This window comes from Medicago truncatula, chromosome 5 (assembly GCF_003473485.1).
Source record: "Medicago truncatula cultivar Jemalong A17 chromosome 5, MtrunA17r5.0-ANR, whole genome shotgun sequence".
Lineage (NCBI taxonomy): Eukaryota > Viridiplantae > Streptophyta > Magnoliopsida > Fabales > Fabaceae > Medicago > Medicago truncatula.
Window position 1 is genome coordinate 33145038 of NC_053046.1, and position 19548 is coordinate 33164585.

The window sequence follows — 19548 nt, forward strand, 5'->3', positions numbered from 1 at the left end:
TAATAATCAAAGAAAAGAAAAAGTTGCACCATATAAAACACACTTAATATTTTGTGTGTTAATTCTCCCATTTTTAAAGAAAGGTATGATAATATGGAGTTCGATCGTATGATCAAGAATTGTTCATCAAAAAATCAAATTCGATTTCTCCTAAACACATCCGAAACACATGCTTAGCTCGGCGACTACCACTTTTATATTTTTACAAAAATATTGTGTTTTGAATGATCTATGGGCTGCTCTAGTGGCTGTCTCATGTGACTAAACCAATATATGCATGGTATAATCTTCTTATAATCATTGCCTATATGTGGGGTATAATAGATCATAGATGTTTTAGCTTTGATTCTATGCGCAATACAAATAGTATTTCTCTTTGTACCAATTAATTTAATTTAATAAGAAACATACATCATGGATTGAGAAAATGACTCTCAATTTTGCGTGATTGGCCGCGGTGGATTGGACACAACGCATCACATGTTCCTTTCTCCGTTTTTGCTCCTTTGTGGAGCATGGTTAGGTCTTGGGTTGATATTTCATCAGCTGATCCGGATTTCTTACAGGATCATCTTGTTCAGTTTGTTTAGTCTTTCGGTGGATTGCAAGCTCATCGTTCTTTCTTGCAGCTTATTTGATTATGTTGTGTTTGGGTTATGCGGAATGAGCGGAATAACAGAGTTTTCAAGGTTAAGAAAAATACAATTCACAAGATGTTAGACAAAGTCAAGTTACACTCATTTTGGTGGTTGAAAACATCTAATGTCAATCTTGACTTAAACTCTCATATGTGTGGTCGAGCCCATTTGTTTGTATGAACATCGGCTAAGTTTTCTTGTTTCCTTGTTTTTTGTTGCGTTTTGACTGTACGTTTTGGTCTCCCTAAAAAAAAAAGTACGTTTTGGTCACTTGGGTTGTTAACGAAAAATGAGTATCTTTGAGGATGATTGAATTTGTTGGCTATTAGTGATTTTTGTTTTATACGATAATTAAGATAAGATTAAATTTTAATTGTTGGTGTGGTAACGACATGGTGAGCAAAATTCAACCATACTTAATTTAGTGTAGCTGGATAAACGAATATTCTTAAAAACGTGTGTCTCAAACTTTAATTTCCAGCCTCTATATTTAGAGTGCTAAACTCTCTACTTTGTACTAATGATTGGGAGTGCAACACGAAATAAGAAAAATAAGACAATATAAATAGATTTAAACCGACTACCTATAAAAAGTATATTTATTCTCGTTATCAGTTGACATAAATATTGTATAATATATTCAGTAGTTGAGATTCAGTCCTTACATATATTATTCAATGTCTCTACCGATTAAGTAGACAATGAATCCCTTCTTAATAATCCCTAAAAGAAAATGAGTCCCTAAATAAAAATAAAAATAAAAAAGAGTATAGATATAACATTTTATTAAAGATCAAAGATTACAAAAAAGTAACATTGTTCACTATTGGACCAGGCGACAAAGTTTATATTAAACGTCTCAAATTTGATAGCTACTTGTCGTAAAAGTTTTGTTTCTTTTTGTGTGAAAACCTTATTGTTTTACAGGTAAAAAAAAATCCTTATTGTACAAAAAAAAATCCTTGTTATTTAAAAGACACATTAATCAGTCCCATTCGTTCAATAGCACGACAATAAGTTCGTACACTTTTGCCTTTCTCTTACTTCAAATCTTATTGTTAAGAGCGTTGATAAGTATAACGAATAAAATTATAAGACCATTGGAAAAAGATCAGGGAGAGAAATTAGTGATAGAAAAAAATAAAATCCCTCATAAATTTTATGGTCGCAAAATTTAGTGACGGAATTAGAGAGAGATTTCATGTTTTTCCTCTCTAGCATCGCGAACTAGAAACTAACCAATTAAAAAGTGCATCTGGGCGGAATTCACGGAAAGTCTTCGTAATAAGTGGCAGTCAACAAAAAGAGGATGAGAGGAATAAAGGTCGCGATGCAGTCGTGAAGTTGGGATTCGCTTTATATAGAATTTTTCTATTGTTAATATCAAAATAATTACTACTTGAGCAAGGGTTCAAATCAAAGAAAGAAAAAGTTGCACCATTTAAAACACAATTAATTTTTTTTTGTGTGTTAATCTTCTCATTTTCAAGGAATGATATGATAATACGGAGTTCGATCATGTGATCAAGAATTGTTCACTAAAAAATCAAATTCGATTTCTTCCAAACACATCCTAAACACATGCTTAGCTCGATGACTTTCATTTTTATATTTTTACTGAAATATTATGTTTTGAATGATCTAAGGGCTGCTCTATTGGCTGTCTCATGTGACTAAACTAATATGTGCATGGTATAATCTTCTTATAATCATTGCCTATATGATCATAGCTCATATATTCTTATAATAGATCATAGATGTTTTAGCTTTGATTCTATGCGCAATACAAATAGTATTTCTCTTTGTAGCAATTTAATTTAATTTAATAATAAACATACAACATGGATGGTTAGGGGATTCTTGCTGCTTTTGAAAAGTCAATATCGGCATATATTCTTTTAATCACAACAGCCAAACAAATGTAATGATTAAGAACAAAGTTCATTTCACCAGAACATAATACAGATGTTTCCCAAATTACAAACAGTAAAAAAAAGTTGTTAACTTTTATCCTTATCAAGTAGTCAATTTAATACAAATTTTTCCAAACTTCATTTGAATTTGAATAGTTATATGCCATGCATGCCCTAATTATTTGTCTAAGTCTTTAGGATTAGGTGAGGGTAAGAGTTGCCATAATATCTCTATATATAATGTTCCACACTTCTTAGACTATATCCATCCATCTTCTAAAGCCTTATACTACTACTTAGCAAAATGGCACTTTCTTCTTCTAAAGTTTCACTAAACTTATTTTGCTTTGTTTTGTTCATGTTTTTTCTTATAGATGGTTCTTTTTCTCAACTATCTGAAAATTTCTATGCTAAGAAGTGTCCCAATGTTTTTAAGGCTGTAAACTCAGTTGTTCACTCTGCTGTTGCTAGAGAACCTCGTATGGGAGGATCTCTTCTTCGTCTCCATTTTCATGACTGCTTTGTCAATGTAAATTTATCTTCAAACTAAGTTCTTATATATGCTTTTCTTTAGTTATATATTGTTATAAACCATCATTGAGAGAAATTGGTATACCATTTAATGATGATGAAATTAGAGAGATATTTCATTTTTTTGTCACAATTTTTTTTTCCTATTATTATACACCATTTCTATATTATCCACCACTAAGAAAACTAGTGAGAAAAATTTTAGAGAAGGAAAACATGAACTTTTTCTTTAAATCCTTCACTAAATAGTGTGATGATAGTATTAGAAAGTGATTTCATTTCTTCCTCAATAAATTTTGATGCCAATTTATTTGTTCTAATAGTGATATATAATAAATATTTTTTTTTTGACAAATAATCAATATTATTATTTAGTAACCAATTGTTCATATGAGGATTTCAAATGTGAAAAGAAAAATATTAATATAGATAATAGATTGAATATATTATTTTTTGGTAGTTTGATAATGAATTGAATATGATTAGTGAGTTGTATTGAGTGAATTGAATAGGGTCATATACACTTTTCATGTCGTTACGCTACTAGACTATTTATACTTTATTTTTATTCTGTACCTATCTCTTTCAAGGAGTCTTATTGAGTGACGTACCAATTACAATAATGGAACATTTCATGCATAATTAAAAAAGAATTAAAATGAACTGTCTATTGTTTGCATGATTATGCACCACTCATCTTTGAAAGCGATTTACCATGTCCCCAACATAGGTTGGTGAATATATTTTAAATAAATTAGCCAAAAAATTACTAAATTTATGTCGGTTGAATGTGTATTTTACACAATTTCCTATTTGAATATGTACTAAATTATGCATGAATATGCACTTTTAAATTCTTGAGATAGGGTGTTTTTTTTTTTGGCAAGTACCCTTGTAATTTTTCAATCTTGTGAGTTAAATACTCTTTGTACTTATCTTTTTATCATTATCTAATAAATTTGGCTGTTCAAAAAAAAATTCTTTTAAAAACATGAAAGTTTTTTTAGTAGTAATGGAAAACAACAGTACTTTTTTTTGAGGGGAAAACAACAGTACAAATTAGTCTTTTATTTCTTGTCAAAAAGATTAACTGTTTATTTGCATCGCGAATAAGCATATTCCGAAGAAAAAAGTGAAAGATAAATTCCAAAAATGCCTTTTTGAAGCTTGATGTTTAAACTTGTTTAAACTGTAAATGTGCTAACAAATAATTTATGTTCATTTTGACGTTCTTTACTTTAAACATACACCTCATATTAATTAGACATGCGTTACTAACTTTTTTACAAATTTAAACGGTGTGCGTGTGACTTTACAAATTTACCACATTTGACATGTCAGATAATTTAAATGTGGTTGACTACGTGCAATCACATGAATTTGAATTGTAAACAACTCAAATATTTATTTACCAATCGCCCTAAAACTTCATAAAGATAGGTTTTTGGTGAACTTACTTATCATAAATCGCTTTTTACTTATTGAAAACAGGGTTGTGATGGATCAGTGCTACTTGATGACACACCCTCTAATAAAGGAGAGAAGACAGCACTTCCCAACAAAGATTCTTTGAGAGGTTTTGAAGTAATTGATGCCATAAAGTCTAAGGTGGAGTCAGTATGCCCTGGTGTGGTCTCATGTGCTGATATTGTAGCCATTGCTGCTCGTGATTCTGTTGTAAATGTGAGTACAAAATCAATATGTTAAACACTGAAATTTTAGTAATTTTTCAATTATAAATTCACTACTAGAAGAACTTTAATAATCAACAAAAATTAGAGACACCAGAAAACAGCAAAAACTATAAAATATTTAAATTCAGAGCAGCCTCGATGTGGGGAGAGACTGTAGACTAGGATGTTGTCGAATTTGATAGTTGCATAAATTATATTATCCAACAAGTTATATGCATATTAGTTTATTTTTATTGAAGAGATTTTTAATGGAATAGTCATAGATACAAAAGTTATATCATATATATTTACAATAATAAAATATAGATCAAGTGTGACGTTTAAACAACCACGATACATATAACGATACATATAACTGTTTAATAAATCTAACACTTATATATCATTCGACAAAAGACTTGTTCTCCAACTAAAAAAAAGGTATAATATAATTTATAAAAATTTAAAAACCCTAATTTCTTTTCTTCCAATAAATGCTTCTATTTTCAAATCTTTTGACAAGTGTCTTATGCATAAGATATTAGTTTTTAAATTTATTTTTATTCTATCATATTTTGCAGCTTGGGGGGCCTTTTTGGAAAGTTAAACTTGGAAGAAGGGATTCAAAAACAGCCAGCCTCAATGATGCAAACAGTGGTGTAATTCCACCTCCCTTTTCTACCCTTAACAACCTTATCAATAGGTTTAAAGCTCAAGGACTCTCTACTAAGGACATGGTGGCCTTATCTGGTACATGTCTTTTTCCTATTGTTTCTAATTTAAACATTTTTTCTTCTAACTTCCATTATCATCACACAATTATTAGTTTTTATTTTGCCTCATTTGCTTGATATCACACATTTGTTTGACTAGGATGTGATGTTTAAACAACCACGTAGACTTTCATGTCATGCCTAATTTTCATTATGTTCTAAGTGACTTCTAATAAAAAAAAAAAAAAAAGAACAATGAAACAAAAAAACATGTTTATCCAACCAAGAAAATACATTAAATTATTGGTTATGTTTGAATAAAATGAAAATAGTAACACCGTTTAAATTTCATTTTCAAGACTTAGTAATCTGACTCTAGATTCTTGGTATATACAAATTCAACTTACATAGCACTATTGATTAATAAATCCAAATATTATTTGAACATTTAGAAATTATTGAAGTGCCAAATTCAACTTACATAGCACTATTTATTTTTTTGTCTCAACCTTCGATATTAACAGAAAATGAATTCTGATGGTTTTGATAATCTAAAGATCGATTTGAATATAAATAAAATCTTATTAAGGATTATCTCAGATATAATTTAAATTTGGATTCTCTTGAACGATTCGTTACGAACTAAAACGCATTAATCACTTGAGTTTAACTATTTGTTTTCTTTATGCTTCTTAGGAGCTCACACAATTGGAAAGGCAAGGTGTACCGTTTATAGAGATCGTATTTACAATGATACAAATATTGATAGTTTATTTGCCAAGTCAAGGCAGAGGAATTGTCCAAGGAAAAGTGGTACAATAAAAGACAACAATGTAGCTGTCCTAGACTTCAAAACACCAAACCATTTTGATAACTTATACTACAAGAATCTCATCAACAAAAAGGGACTCCTTCATTCTGATCAAGAGCTTTTCAATGGAGGGTCCACCGATTCATTGGTTAAATCTTATAGCAATAATCAAAATGCATTTGAATCTGATTTTGCTATTGCAATGATTAAGATGGGAAATAACAAGCCTCTTACCGGATCAAATGGGGAGATTAGGAAGCAATGCAGGAGAGCCAATTAACGAAAATCTGGATAGCACATATACTTCAGATTGAAGGCATGTTTAATCTTTAGTGTTCAAATCTATGTGTCGGTATTAGTGTTTCATAAAAGGAAACTTTTAAAACAAATCAAGTGTGTGTTTTTTTTCTTCTTCAAGTACATATACCCCAAAAGTGGTGGTATTCTTTAGTTAATTTATATGTTCTATTGATTTCTAGTGCCTTATAAAATTATATTGTTGCTTTTTAAATTTTACCCAAGTTAATGTAATTTAAATTGCAAAGCAGTGTTGTGACAAAAGTGTCACTTTAAGGACGTGTTTATGTAGTAATCACATGAATAAATATGAATGTATATTTCAATATTGAAAAAAATGAATGAATGAGTTTAATTAATATAATTTGTCTGTTTATAATTATTTTACGTATGGATGCAATGATGTGTTCTTTTTAAAAAGTCAGTATGAATTATACACTTGTAACAACAATTACAACTCAATTCCAATGAAATCACGAGAACGAAATAAACCTGAAACAAACTAATTAATTACTCCCAAACACTTAAGAGGATTAAGTTAAAAAAATGATAGTCAGAACAAAATTAGGATGTTTCGCTTCCAACTATCAATAAGATTGTAGCTTAATTTTGTCAAGTAAATGTTGCAATGTTTCCTCCTTTTGCTGCAAAATTTGATTGTTTCTTTCTTTCCATGTAACTCAAACACTTGAAAGCCAAATAAGATGAACAGATGGGCGAATATTTTTTAGAATCCTCTAAGCATCCAAACTAAAGTAAATGATCTGAAATACGCACTGGATTGACCGTGTCAATGTCCAATCAATGCGAAACAGATGACCAAATTCTTTTAAAAAAAATTGCAATTCACAAACATATAATCCACATGTCAGTGTACATTTGTTCCATAAGTTTTATCTTTAAAATACCGTATAACTCTTTTTATGTGAGTGCTGATACACAAACATCATTATATGGCAAACCCCCCTATACACCTTCTATGTGGCATTGTTTATTAATTATATTAAGGGTAATTTTGTAAATTCACACCCACTTCTCTCCTCTTCCTTCCCACTTCCCACCCTCTCTGTACTCACGTTTCTCCAACCCATCATCTTCTTCTTTCTCACCAACCACCGTCGTCGACCACCCACCGTCGCTGCTCATCCTCACCCACCATCCTCGTCGCGATTTATTCTCAACTATCCGTCACCGCCACCACACTCTATAACCGTATCCCCGTTCGCCGTCGTCGTCACCACCTTCGTCCGTCGTATCATTGTCAGAACTCACCAGCACAAACTTCGCCCACCGTCTCACCTTCAGATCTCATCACAACTTTCGTCGCCGTTGTTTCATCTTCGGTTCTCACCACCGCCGTCGCCCCTTCGTCTCATCCTCCGATCACACCACAATCCCCGTCGTCCGCTATTTCTTCACAAATATAAACAGAACCGAGAGAAAGAGAGATCCGCGAGAGAGATATGTGAAAGAGAGTTGCAGAGAGAAAGAGATCGTGGAGGGAGGAGAGCGTTGCAGACATATATTTTTTTTTGGTGAAACTCAGTTTGAGAAGAGAGAGGATGATTTGGTTGAATAAGTCAAAAAAAATTAATAATAAATAAGTGCCACATAAGGGATGTATGGGAGAGGTATGGAATAAAGTATGTCTACCAATAATAACTCTTTTATGTCGTGTAAAACCATGTATCATTCAACAATTCTACGTTGTTTTAAAATTTTATTTGTAATTCCATATAACAATAGGTTGGGAATCCAAAATCAAATCCGCCAAACAAGCCATTACTTTTGCCATCTTATGAGCTTCTCGTGCGCCCTATTCGGACTCTAAAATCCGAAATATTCCAACTTATTTTTGGAGATTTTATGGGGTTTTTGCAGTTTGGATTCTAAAATCCGAACTACATATGGTGCGTGAGAAGCTCATAGGGTGAAAAAAGAAACAGTCTCCTACAATATCATGTCAATGGGCTTTAGCTATTAAACAAATAACGGAGAAAATGCACATGACAATTTTTTATTCCACCCTACAAATTTCTCATGCACTCTACAACATTTTTTATTTTTCATTGGTAGTGGATTAATCTATTAGCGATGGCAGTGTGGATGAAACACTATAGATATTTGCATTCTTCCTCTCTATTCCTTAACTCTTTATTTTTCTTAAGCAATTGATTCGATTTAGGTTGTGAAAATTATAACCTAATTTTGGGTGAAATTGTTATTTTCACAAGGGCTTCTAAGATTCAACTTACTATCAACTAAATTGAATTTGAAAAAAAAAAAAATACTCACAACCTGAAGGGAAAGAATTATCACTATTGGGCTAGATCCATAAAAAAAGACGATCATGATGAAGCATAAACTTCGTTTTCTCAATGGAATCACACATATGCCCCATGAATTTGACCCCAAATATGTATCAATCTTGAATTAGGTGATTCCTTGTATAACATAAGTATCAATGTATGATCATGTATCTAGAAATTGCAATAGATGCATGGAAATATTTGAAAGAATGTTTCTCGAGAGTTACTGTATTCATATTACTTTTGGATATTACTTTTCTTACTTCTCAAACTACTTTTTGTCGACTGTCGTTGACTCAACGGCGGTTAACCATCGTTCGATTTTTCAAAGACTATTAAGTGTTAGTGAGCACTTTTAAAATCGGTTGAATTCATTTAAAGAGTGATTGAACCGTTCTAAAAAATATCTAATAACATTTAACTATTGCTGAAAATTTGAATGACAATTAACTGTGATTGAGGTATATTTATGAGAAATTTGAGAAGTGAGGATGAATTTCTAATTGGGACAAGCCAATTAAGATGGTTGAGTTTAAAATATATACCTTTCCCTGCTTGTATGCTTGTAGTTGATGACTCCATGTGAAGACTCTCATTATTGCAACGCAAGTTTTTGAGCTGTACTTGTCACTAACTAGAAGGAACTCTACTTAGCTACAGTGACGCAGTTTGATTAATTTTTAATTAGTGTAGATAGTTTTTATTTTTTGGGAGGTAAGTGTAGATAGTTATATCAATGCGAATGATTAAAGAATAAAGATATGTATCTTTGACTAAACATATGAATTCTATATTTAAATCACAGATAGATCCAAAGGCTTATCATTAATATACTTTTTTTTTTAAAGAAAAAAAATGTATATTATCATTAATATACATGTATCTAGGAATCCTGACAAGAACATTATTTTATCATTTTTGGCGAAATAATTTTTGAGAGGAAATATTATATAGAACTTTTTTTTAAGGGTATTATATTATAACTTGTCAACCTCGTATAAATGCTTCCTAAAAATAAAATATGTAAATGCGATTTCAGTTTGATGTTATTTTATTGAATACTTATTATTTATTTGAAAGATTGAATATATCATTTTATGAGGCATTATTTTAATGAATAGTATTATCAGTTAAAATATACATTATCTGCTGCATTATAAGTTGTCCAACTAGCTTCAATTGCATGTTGTAAAATTATTTCTTGGTTTCTCTTCTCAAACAACATGTAAAAATATAGAAAATTTAAAGGGTTAATAGGTCTTTATCCCCTGTAATATAGGTCATTTCCGGTTTTTCCCCTTGTAAAATTTTTATTTTGATTCACCCCCTGTAAAATATTTTTGTTTTGATTTACCCCCCTAATAGGCCAAACAAAAACGAAAATTTCTTGAAAAGAAAAAATAAAATTGGTTTTTGTTTAGCCTATTAGGGGGGTAAATCAAAACAAAAATATTTTACAGGGGGTGAATCAAAATAAAAATTTTACAAGGGTGAAAATCAGAAATGACATATATTACAAGGGGGTAAAGACCTATTAACCCAAATTTAAACTCCATGCCATCTTGATGGTTTCATGTTTGACATTAAAGACAACGTTTTGTTGGAAAGATGAAGTTTCTCTGGTTTCGAATGTGCATGAGCTCTCAAGTAATATTGATCACGCTCTCTTATGTGTCACACTCATAAGAGAAAAATGTTCAAAAATAAGTTTTTCTTTATATTTTTTAATGTATAATTGTTTTATTTTAATTCTACATTCAAAGTAATATACTATTTAATTTGTTTTTTTTTGGTATAATTATATTATATTTGCATTTTTTTTACAAGTCAAAATGGAATTATATAATTATATTATAGTAATCCCAAAAGCACAAGGCGTGCCTAAGAGACCACTAAAAATATACGAAGTATGTCACGATAAAACAAACAACATCAACCTATGCTCAAACAAGCTAAAGGGTTCGACCACCAAGTTTGAGTACCAAAAACAAAAGTGACATTTTTAGCTTTCAGCCATCCTAAAGACATCAATTTAACTTTGTCCAACAATCGGGGAATGGAAATTGCAATATCATTAAACAAGTGATTATTATGTTCATTCCACAAAACCCAGACACAAAGAAGCCATATTAGTTGCATGAAAGACCGTCTAGCTTTGCCACCACCTGTCATATGAGTAAACTGCAATAAATGATCAAAAATATTATGAGAATCCACCCCGAGAATATCAATCCACTTGCGCACAAGCTGCCAAATAGAACCAAAAGTGGGACACGTTAAAAAGAGATATTAAGCCTTTTCAGGATGACCGCAACCGGATATACATGCGCACATGTCAGAAGAGAGCACCCCTCTAGCCGCCAAATTTGATTTCGTTGGTAAGCGATCACGGAGAAGCCTCCATGCAAAAACCGATACATTCAAGAGAACCTGGTGATGCCAAATTAACTCCATTGTTGAATCCGCAATAGGAATGTCCTAAGTCGTTAATAAATCATATGCACCATGAACTGAATAACCATATGACGGGTCTGGAAGCCACACCCATCTATTTGAAATATTAGAATGCAAAGAAACATCAAGAAGTAAAGCCACACACTCTGCCAACAACTCCTCCTCCCACATACATGATGACAGTCAGTCATTCCTTATTTTTAGTGTCATTTTCATAATATTTTGAGTTCACAAGCAAGCTTAAACAACAAAGAAAGCAAGAAAAATAGAAAATTTTGAAGAAAGCAAAATCGTGTCACGATTGTTGAAAACGTGTCACGATTTAGAGCACATGATGAAGTTCATTCGACATTGTTTAAATCGTGTCACGATGGCTATTTCGTGACACGATTTTAAGAAACATACCATAGTGGCGGCATATATTTTTGAGTTGATACACATAATACATAGAGGTGTCGCTAGGTCACTTGTGTGCTATATAAGGACAAGCTGCACATCACAATAAAAACTCACGCTTGGTACAGAGAGAAGGACGTCTTGGAAGAAAAAAGACGCACGGATCCCGAGAAAAGGAAAGAGGCAGAAGACTAGCGCATGCACAAAGGGAGACTAGCATATCAAATTCAAGGAATTCTCATGATCCATATCTGTAATTTCTTTAATTAATATTGCTTAATCTTTTTATCATGAGTTGCTAAGTTTTTCTAGGGATTAGGTCTGAGATGATTTTGTGTAACCCTAATTGAAACATGTTGCTGTGAAACTTTATTTATTGTGAATGACAATCTAGTTTTTATTCAATTCAATTGTTTTTAATGCTTTTTATATCCTGATCAAATATAAACATGATTTAGTGAGAATGAATGACTACTGACCATAGCTTTCTACTTAGACAGAATTGAATTATTCTAATAAACATGGTTAGTCTAGGAATGGATAATCATTTGTTAGTGATCGTTTGTTAGTGATATTAGGTTAACGTTCTTAAAACCTTCAAAGATTATTAGACCACCTAAGGAATTAGGGGCTATAGTTTGAGAAGAGGATCCTAACTCAAGGGATTGATTATGACTATTTTGTTAACTATCGTGGAACTAGAAAATCATTCATAAGAATAGGTGCAGTATATCAATTAGGGGAACATAGATGATTCGAAAGACCTAGTCTCATCTCTCTCTTATTCTTTCCATCTCTATCTTTATATTATGTTTATTTAATTTTATGCAAACCAAAACTACGCCTAGGGCAACTAAAAGAAATTTATACATCCTAAATATTTACTTTATTGCTAAATTGAGATTAACTCAGTCCTCGTGGGAACGATATTTTTACTACTTCAATAGTATTTAGTACACTTGCTAAAAATATCTATCAATACACAACCTACGTCTCCACCTCCACGCGTCCCCCCTGATCCAAACCACAAGAGAACAAATTTGTTACCGTAATGGATTTGTTCTTATCTAAGTCAAACAACCGCCAAAAATGCACACAGAGAGGAGTCTCACCAATCCACCTATCACACTAGAACAATGTATCAGCCCCATCACCCACCTTTCTCGATACACTCTCAACAAACCAACTATCACCAACACCACCGCCCCTTCCCTAATCCTCCCCACCTCCCGCCACCAAGAAGAACCACTCTGACCGCCAACCTCCCACCTATTTCGCCATAGCTGGTGATTAAAACACTATACCATAAGCCTCCTCTATCCACTAACATCCTCCAACACCATTTACCCAACATAACAATATTAAACTCCTTCAATTGTCCCACCCTCAGCCCTCCATACACCTTTTTTTAACACACAGTATTCCAACCTATCCAAGTAATTTTTCTATGTTCCTCCCCTGATCCAAACCACAAGAGAACAAATTTGTTACCGTAATGGATTTGTTCTTAGCTAAGTCAAACAACCGCCGAAAATGCACACAGAGAGGAGCCTCACCAATCCACCTATCGCACTAGAACAATGTATCAGCCCCATCACCCACCTTTCTCGATACACTCTCAACAAACCAACTATCACCAACACCACTGCCCCCTTCCCTAATCCTCCCCACCTCCCGCCACCAAGAAGAACCACTCCGACCGCCAACCTCCCACCTATTTCGCCATAGCTGGTGATTAAAACCCTATACCATAAGCCTCCTCTATCCACTAACATCCTCCAACACCATTTACCTAACATAATAATATTAAACTCCTTCAATTGTCCCACCCTCAGCCCTCCATACACCTTTTTTTAACACACGGTATTCCAACCTATTCAAGTAATTTTTGTATGTCCCCCCCCCCCCCCCCCCCCCCCACAAATAAAATAAAATATTTAGCAGAGATTCAATGGAAGAGATTTTAACTTATGGAGTTCTGAAGAAGGAAAAAGCATAGACAGACAAAGAGGTCAGAATAGATTTAAGTAGAACCAAGCGGCCTCCAAAAGAGAGAAATCGGCTTTTCCAACCCGACAACCTAGATTTAATACGATTCACAATAGGGTCTCAAAAGTTAAGTCTCCGCAGATTACCCCCAATAAGCAAGCCCAAATACGAAAGGAACCTTACCCACTTTACAACTCAACACCGACGTCGCCTCGTCTAACCAAGAATCAGGAATATTAACCCCCACAAATAAACTTTTGTTAAAGTTCACCTTCAATCGCAACATCCCGCCTAAAAAGTAATTAATAAATAAATAAATTATTTGGGGGACCATCATGGCTCCTTTCCTCTCGAGAATTCATACATCCCTTATCAGTATATGGACAGCTATCTCTCGAGCACAGGTTATTAATTATGAAAATAAATAAATTATTTTTAATAAATAATAAAAATAATCTCATAAAATTTTAAGCTCTCTTTTTTTTTTTCTCTATAACTCTTTCAGTTTGTGTGGAAATAAAAAAATCTAAATTGACATAAACGAAGGAAAATTAAATTAAGTTAATTCATGGTAATTAGTAATAATATGTTGGGTGATGAGGAAGCCCTCGGAAATCATATACGGGACAATCATACTAGTGAGAGTGACATATTACATCTTTATCTAAAATTTTAAGAAATTGAGTCAATAAATTATCTTACTTATAAAATGTTCAACTTTCATTTTAGTAACGTGAGACTCCTAACTTGCACTTTCTAAACAACAATCTCCTCCTCAAATGTGAGTCCATCAATTTATTGTGCTCCTCCTCAAGCGAGAACTATTTCACCCACATACATTTACTTTGTACCATCGTTGTTGTTGTGCTAACGGAGCACGCCGTTCGAACATCACATCTTTATCCAAAACCTTAAGGAATTGAATTTATGGGTCTTCTCACTTATAAAATGTTTCACTTCCACTTTCACAAGCAATGTGAGACTTTTAACTCACATTTTTTAACAACAGTCTCTCCTAAAGTGTAATCTTTTTCATCAACATACACTTACTTGCACTTGTATGTTGTTGCACCAACGAAACATGTCGGCTAAACACCCCTGATCATGAAGACTTTTGACACAAGGAGCTGTCATTGCTGCTGCGCCGACGAAACACACGGCGAACAAACTTGATCGAGACGACTTTCGACACAAGAAGTCAATTGAACTCTATCACGACGGCAGCCATGGGAGATCATAAACTTTGGGAAAGAGCAACAATGCAAATGAGTTGGTCACTATATATCTTTATCCAAAATCTTAAGACATTAAATTTATAAATCTTTTCACTTATACAATGTTCAACCTGAATATAATGTGCGACTTATAACTTACACTTGCTACCCAATTTGTTGAGAGTTGAGAGAAACAACATACAAATATATTTCTAGCAACGGTGACAAAATCAAGTTCAATTCAATATGTCTTGTTCAGAAAAAGTTAAATTATATATGTCATAATCAATACACATCATCGCCACAATAAATGAAAAGAAATGGAAGAAGGACTAACTAATACAAATGGAGCATTTTCCTAAAAAAACATCAAATGGAGCATTCAATATACTTTGTTTGACACTAGCATAATTTAATACTACATCTATATAATAAATACACATATATTCTTTCATAATTGACAGATTGAGTTTCACACGTCAATGAATCTTAAAGAGATTTTGTTGGTAAAAAGATTGACTTAGATTGCGCACCTTTACTTACATGGAGTAATTTTGAAAGAATTAAAATGGTACAATGGTTTTGAATTTTTTATTCGTACCCAAGAAGAAGGCAAGAACAAGAGGGTTCTAATTTCAAAGCTTGGTTAGACCAGAGCAATTGAATCATTCGTTTTCACAATCAAAACTGCGTATGCTTATCAAAGCAAGAAATGAAGAAAGAGGTTTTATCTTTTTATTTTTTACTTTTGAATATTATTATTTAATTAGATTCCACACACCACGTAATATTTATATTTTATAGTTCAATTTAAATGCCCTCACTTCACTAGGGTTATAGATTTGTGTTACTAAGCCCGGCATGGTACAGTACGTATTTTTGGCTTGATTTGGGAGCTGCTTGATTTGTCACTAAATGATGAAGATGGTAATTTAAAAACTATTTTATTCTAGATTTACACACAAGCTACGACAAGAACAACCCCAACAAATAATCATATTTAATTTTCTAGTTTTTTTTAGAGGCTCTAGATATTATTTGTAGTTAAGGGTTTATTGTACTTACCTTATTTGGTCATATAATATAATATTAGATTTTTTATTTTTTGAACACTGATATACCTAAAATTCATACCTTATGGTTGGAAAGGTAAGTTTATATGCATGCATAGTATAATTTTACTTTTCTCACATCATATGCATTTTCTCAAGTGTTCACATTGCAATCCAACAACCACTAACCACTTGCACAAGCATATATTCAATGTAGAACAAGGTAGACTTTCATTTTGTTTTCCCATCAAAAGAACTATGTATATCTTGTCAAAAATAAATAAACAAAGAACCATCTATATATAAACTTTGTAAATTAAATCATGAATATGTATTTTTTTAGGGAATCATAAATATGAGTTAGATCTAAAGTATAGACTTATAATTAATCACAAGGGAACAGGAACTACATCTACACGTCAAGGCAACCGTACCTTGTCTCCATATATAGTGCTTTACTTAAATGTTTTACATCCTTTAAATCTTCAATTAATTGGCACAGACTTCATGTGTAACTCACATATATAATGTTTAGTCAAATAGAGATTAATATTCTCCCACGTGCAATGGTTAATTGTTCATCTATATTCATGTGATCTTCTGTGCCAATTTCTATAATTAAATCATATATACTTCCTCAGTGTATACGTTTCTCATGGTATTCTCTATAGTATTCTCTTTTCTTCTTTTACCAATTTCTAGATTTTTCAGTTGACTTTCTTTCCCTCCATTTTGTTTGTAAGTTAGATATTCTCGATCTGAAATCGAAATCGTGGAGACTAATCACTCAAACCAAATGGGATTATAATGAACGACAAAACTCTTGATATAATTTTTTTTACTCCAACATATGTGTATGTGTACAAGGAGCAAATTTAAACATGTGTAGTATGTGTACACGCTTCAAATTTTCACAATATAAATGGTCGCATTTGACTACGATTTAAATATTTAATAATTGAAAAAAGAAAAAAGGAAGTTGTATATGCTACTCATAATGCATTATTATTCGTACAAATGAAGACAAATTATGTAAAATAGAAATGGTATAGAATAGAAGTAGTAGAAAATATACAACTAAAACCAAATATGAATGTAGTGGTACTAATTTCTTCCCTTTCCCCATAACCTCTCAACAAAACAAAAGAAGAAAGAAAAAGATGACCAAAAAGGGTCAAGTTATACATCTACTCATATAATAAATTAAGCATGATTATTCCTAGAAAATAAATAGCAACCAAATAGACCTAAACAAAATATGGAATATTTTCACTAGAAATAGATCCATGACTCATTGTTGTTTTAGGTGGAGTGTAAACAGATGAAGTTGAAGACGAAGACAACGACGAAAGGATAATAGATTGAGAAGCCAATACTTTTTGTGGCGGAGGAGGAGCTGGAGACGGAGGAGCTAAAGTCGTAGGAAGAGGAAGAGGTTGAGAGTTTGCACTTGTAGGCATTGATACTTGAGAAGAAATGAAACTAGCTGCTTCTCTATATTTGTATTTTAGTAGCTCAGTTCTTACTGCATGCAACTCTGCTTGTAAAGATTGGACTTGTTGTTGTAATGATGATATTGCACCCATGCATCCATAAACAGGATCTCTTAACCTTAAATTAGCTTCATAAACCATACTATTTGCTGCATCTGCTCTTTGTCCTTCAGGTACCTCCTAAAAAAATTGATTTAAAATTTGACAACAAATCAATTATAATTGTTAGATCAGTAAAAACTATTGACTTAGCTTGGTCATAACTTTTTGTAAAGTCAGACATATGACTGGTTGTGATTTGTTTGTAGTGTAAAAGTTTTTACCTAACAGACCGTGTATCGATGTTAGGTTTATTACTTATAAGTTATTTAAGATAATAAAAGTAACTAATTTGAGATATGAGTTAGGCACAAACCAATAGCAATTTAGAGACATTGCTAGCACCAAAGACTTTATGAACAGCTGCAAATTTTTGAGGCTCATGTGGTGAAAAATAAGGAGAGAAAGGGCATTCCTCAGCACATCTTCTTCTCAATAGCTTACATGCAGCACAAGGGGTTACTGTGTTTAAGGTTGTCCCAGAAGTTGGACCATAAAGATGCTTCCTTCCCATTTGAGAAGAAGTTTCTCCCTCTGAGTTTATTTTTGCTATTTCATCTAATCTTTCTTTGGCAAAAAGAAAACACAAAAACAGCATGTTAAATAGTATCCTTAACCTTGTTGAGAAATATATATATTGCTTGGTGCATTATTAGAAGAGGTAGGGACCAAGAACATAGTGAAAATCTTGAATATTACATCTCATGAATAATTTTTTTGTTTTTTTATGTATGTAATGAAAAGGGGGCTAGGAAATTATGTGTATTTGCTAATATTTACCTGCCACTGTCTCTGGACATCCAAACATGCTTGTTGATTGTTTCTTGATCTAAGAGAAGGTTGAGAAGAGAGAAAACTTTGATTCAGAAATAGATGCAGACACAAAAGAAGGTCTGAAAACATAAAAGTTGTGGAAGAAGTGCTTATAAGGTAAGGTTAAGGAAAAGTAGGTCAATGATCTTTATAAGAAAGGAAAACAAGACAATTGGAACTATTAGAAAATAAAAGCTTGCAAGATTTTTTATTGTTTTTGTCTTAAACTTTTCGACTCTAAAAAAAAGAGGTCCAATAATCTAGAATTTGGTCGAAAGATATATAAAGTCTACACATATTAGGATTTAAATTCATGTTCTCTTCAACTACACGTTGAAAGCTCATTAACTGTATATTGTTGTATTCTTCGTAATTATTTTGGCACGTCTTATACTGATGCGATTGCGTTTGTCAGTATTAATATAATTCATTTCGGCAATATAAGCATTTTAAGAGACTATTAAAACAAAAGAGTAGGTTGTATTATAGCCATTTTAGAGAGAGGGAAAGTTCTCTTTGTCAATGACTTGCACACGTGTTAGTCTTTATGGAAAAAAGACAATTGACTTTAGAAAACAAACAAGAAACATCAATGTCAAATTATATATTCACCAGATGAGTTTTCTTTTGAGTATTATTTCGGAAAATGCTATGGGCTACAAAGTGGTATATGCTTCCTTTTATTGGATGCCCTGTATTTGTCTCACATGTTTTCAAATATAGGCTATATATGAGGGACCACTTAGATTTTGCAATTGTTAATGATCATTGACTAATTTCTTATCCCTTAATGGAAACAGTTTATAATTGAGGGTAGATTAAAAATAGCAGGGTAATTTCACCCTTATGTAGCATAGTGAACTTCAATTGACATCTTTGTATAGTGTATTGATTTAAATTTGTTGAAGTATTAAAGTCATAGACACATACGTGGTTGGACAATCTCATTCTATAAGTTGATTTTTAAGAATAAGATTCTAATTCATTTAACATATGATATCAATATCATATTTAACATGATAATTTAAAAATTAGACTTAAGACCCATCCTAAGTGTGAATATTGAAGTTCTATAAAAATTTCATATATCAACAAGATTTCTTAAATGTTGCACGTTTATATGTGGTAAACCTCATCTTATGAGTAGCTTTTG

The 19548-nt window shown here is 32.3% G+C and overlaps 2 protein-coding genes across 3 annotated transcripts; one reads left to right on the forward strand and one right to left on the reverse strand.

Annotated features, from left to right (window-relative positions):
• The first annotated feature begins 2731 nt into the window (after positions 1 to 2731).
• LOC11433612 (peroxidase 4) lies at positions 2732 to 6940 on the forward strand. Its single transcript, XM_003615947.3, has 4 exons — positions 2732 to 3080; positions 4574 to 4765; positions 5337 to 5505; positions 6165 to 6940. Exons 1-4 carry the CDS (start codon positions 2856 to 2858, stop codon positions 6557 to 6559), a joined length of 981 nt encoding a protein of 326 aa, XP_003615995.1. The 5' UTR covers positions 2732 to 2855; the 3' UTR covers positions 6560 to 6940.
• A 10078-nt stretch (positions 6941 to 17018) lies between these two features.
• LOC11433115 (LOB domain-containing protein 13) lies at positions 17019 to 18540 on the reverse strand. Of its 2 annotated transcripts, none has more exons than XM_003615951.4 (3): positions 18363 to 18540; positions 17899 to 18149; positions 17019 to 17663 (listed from the first exon to the last, which is right to left on the reverse strand). In XM_003615951.4, the coding sequence occupies exons 1-3, from the start codon at positions 18388 to 18390 to the stop codon at positions 17238 to 17240; spliced, it is 705 nt and encodes a 234-aa protein (XP_003615999.1). In that variant the 5' UTR covers positions 18391 to 18540; the 3' UTR covers positions 17019 to 17237. The 2 variants fall into 2 exon arrangements, with proteins under 2 accessions (XP_003615999.1, XP_003616000.1); XM_003615952.4 differs by having other exon boundaries at positions 17899 to 18145; positions 18363 to 18538.
• Between the last annotated feature and the right edge of the window lie 1008 nt (positions 18541 to 19548).

Bases quoted from the DNA above. Each gene is read 5' to 3' on its own strand.
- LOC11433612 (XM_003615947.3), top strand. From the start codon at position 2,856: ATGGCACTTTCTTCTTCTAAAGTTTCACTAAACTTATTTTGCTTTGTT. The intron at 3,081-4,573 runs GTAAATTTATCT...TATTGAAAACAG, and splicing joins TTCATGACTGCTTTGTCAAT to GGTTGTGATGGATCAGTGCT. The intron at 4,766-5,336 runs GTGAGTACAAAA...CATATTTTGCAG, and splicing joins CTCGTGATTCTGTTGTAAAT to CTTGGGGGGCCTTTTTGGAA.
- LOC11433115 (XM_003615951.4), bottom strand. From the start codon at position 18,390: ATGTTTGGATGTCCAGAGACAGTGGCAG. The intron at 18,150-18,362 runs GTAAATATTAGC...TTTTTGCCAAAG, and splicing joins ATGTCCAGAGACAGTGGCAG to AAAGATTAGATGAAATAGCA. The intron at 17,664-17,898 runs GTTTGTGCCTAA...CAATTTTTTTAG, and splicing joins ATGTCTCTAAATTGCTATTG to GAGGTACCTGAAGGACAAAG.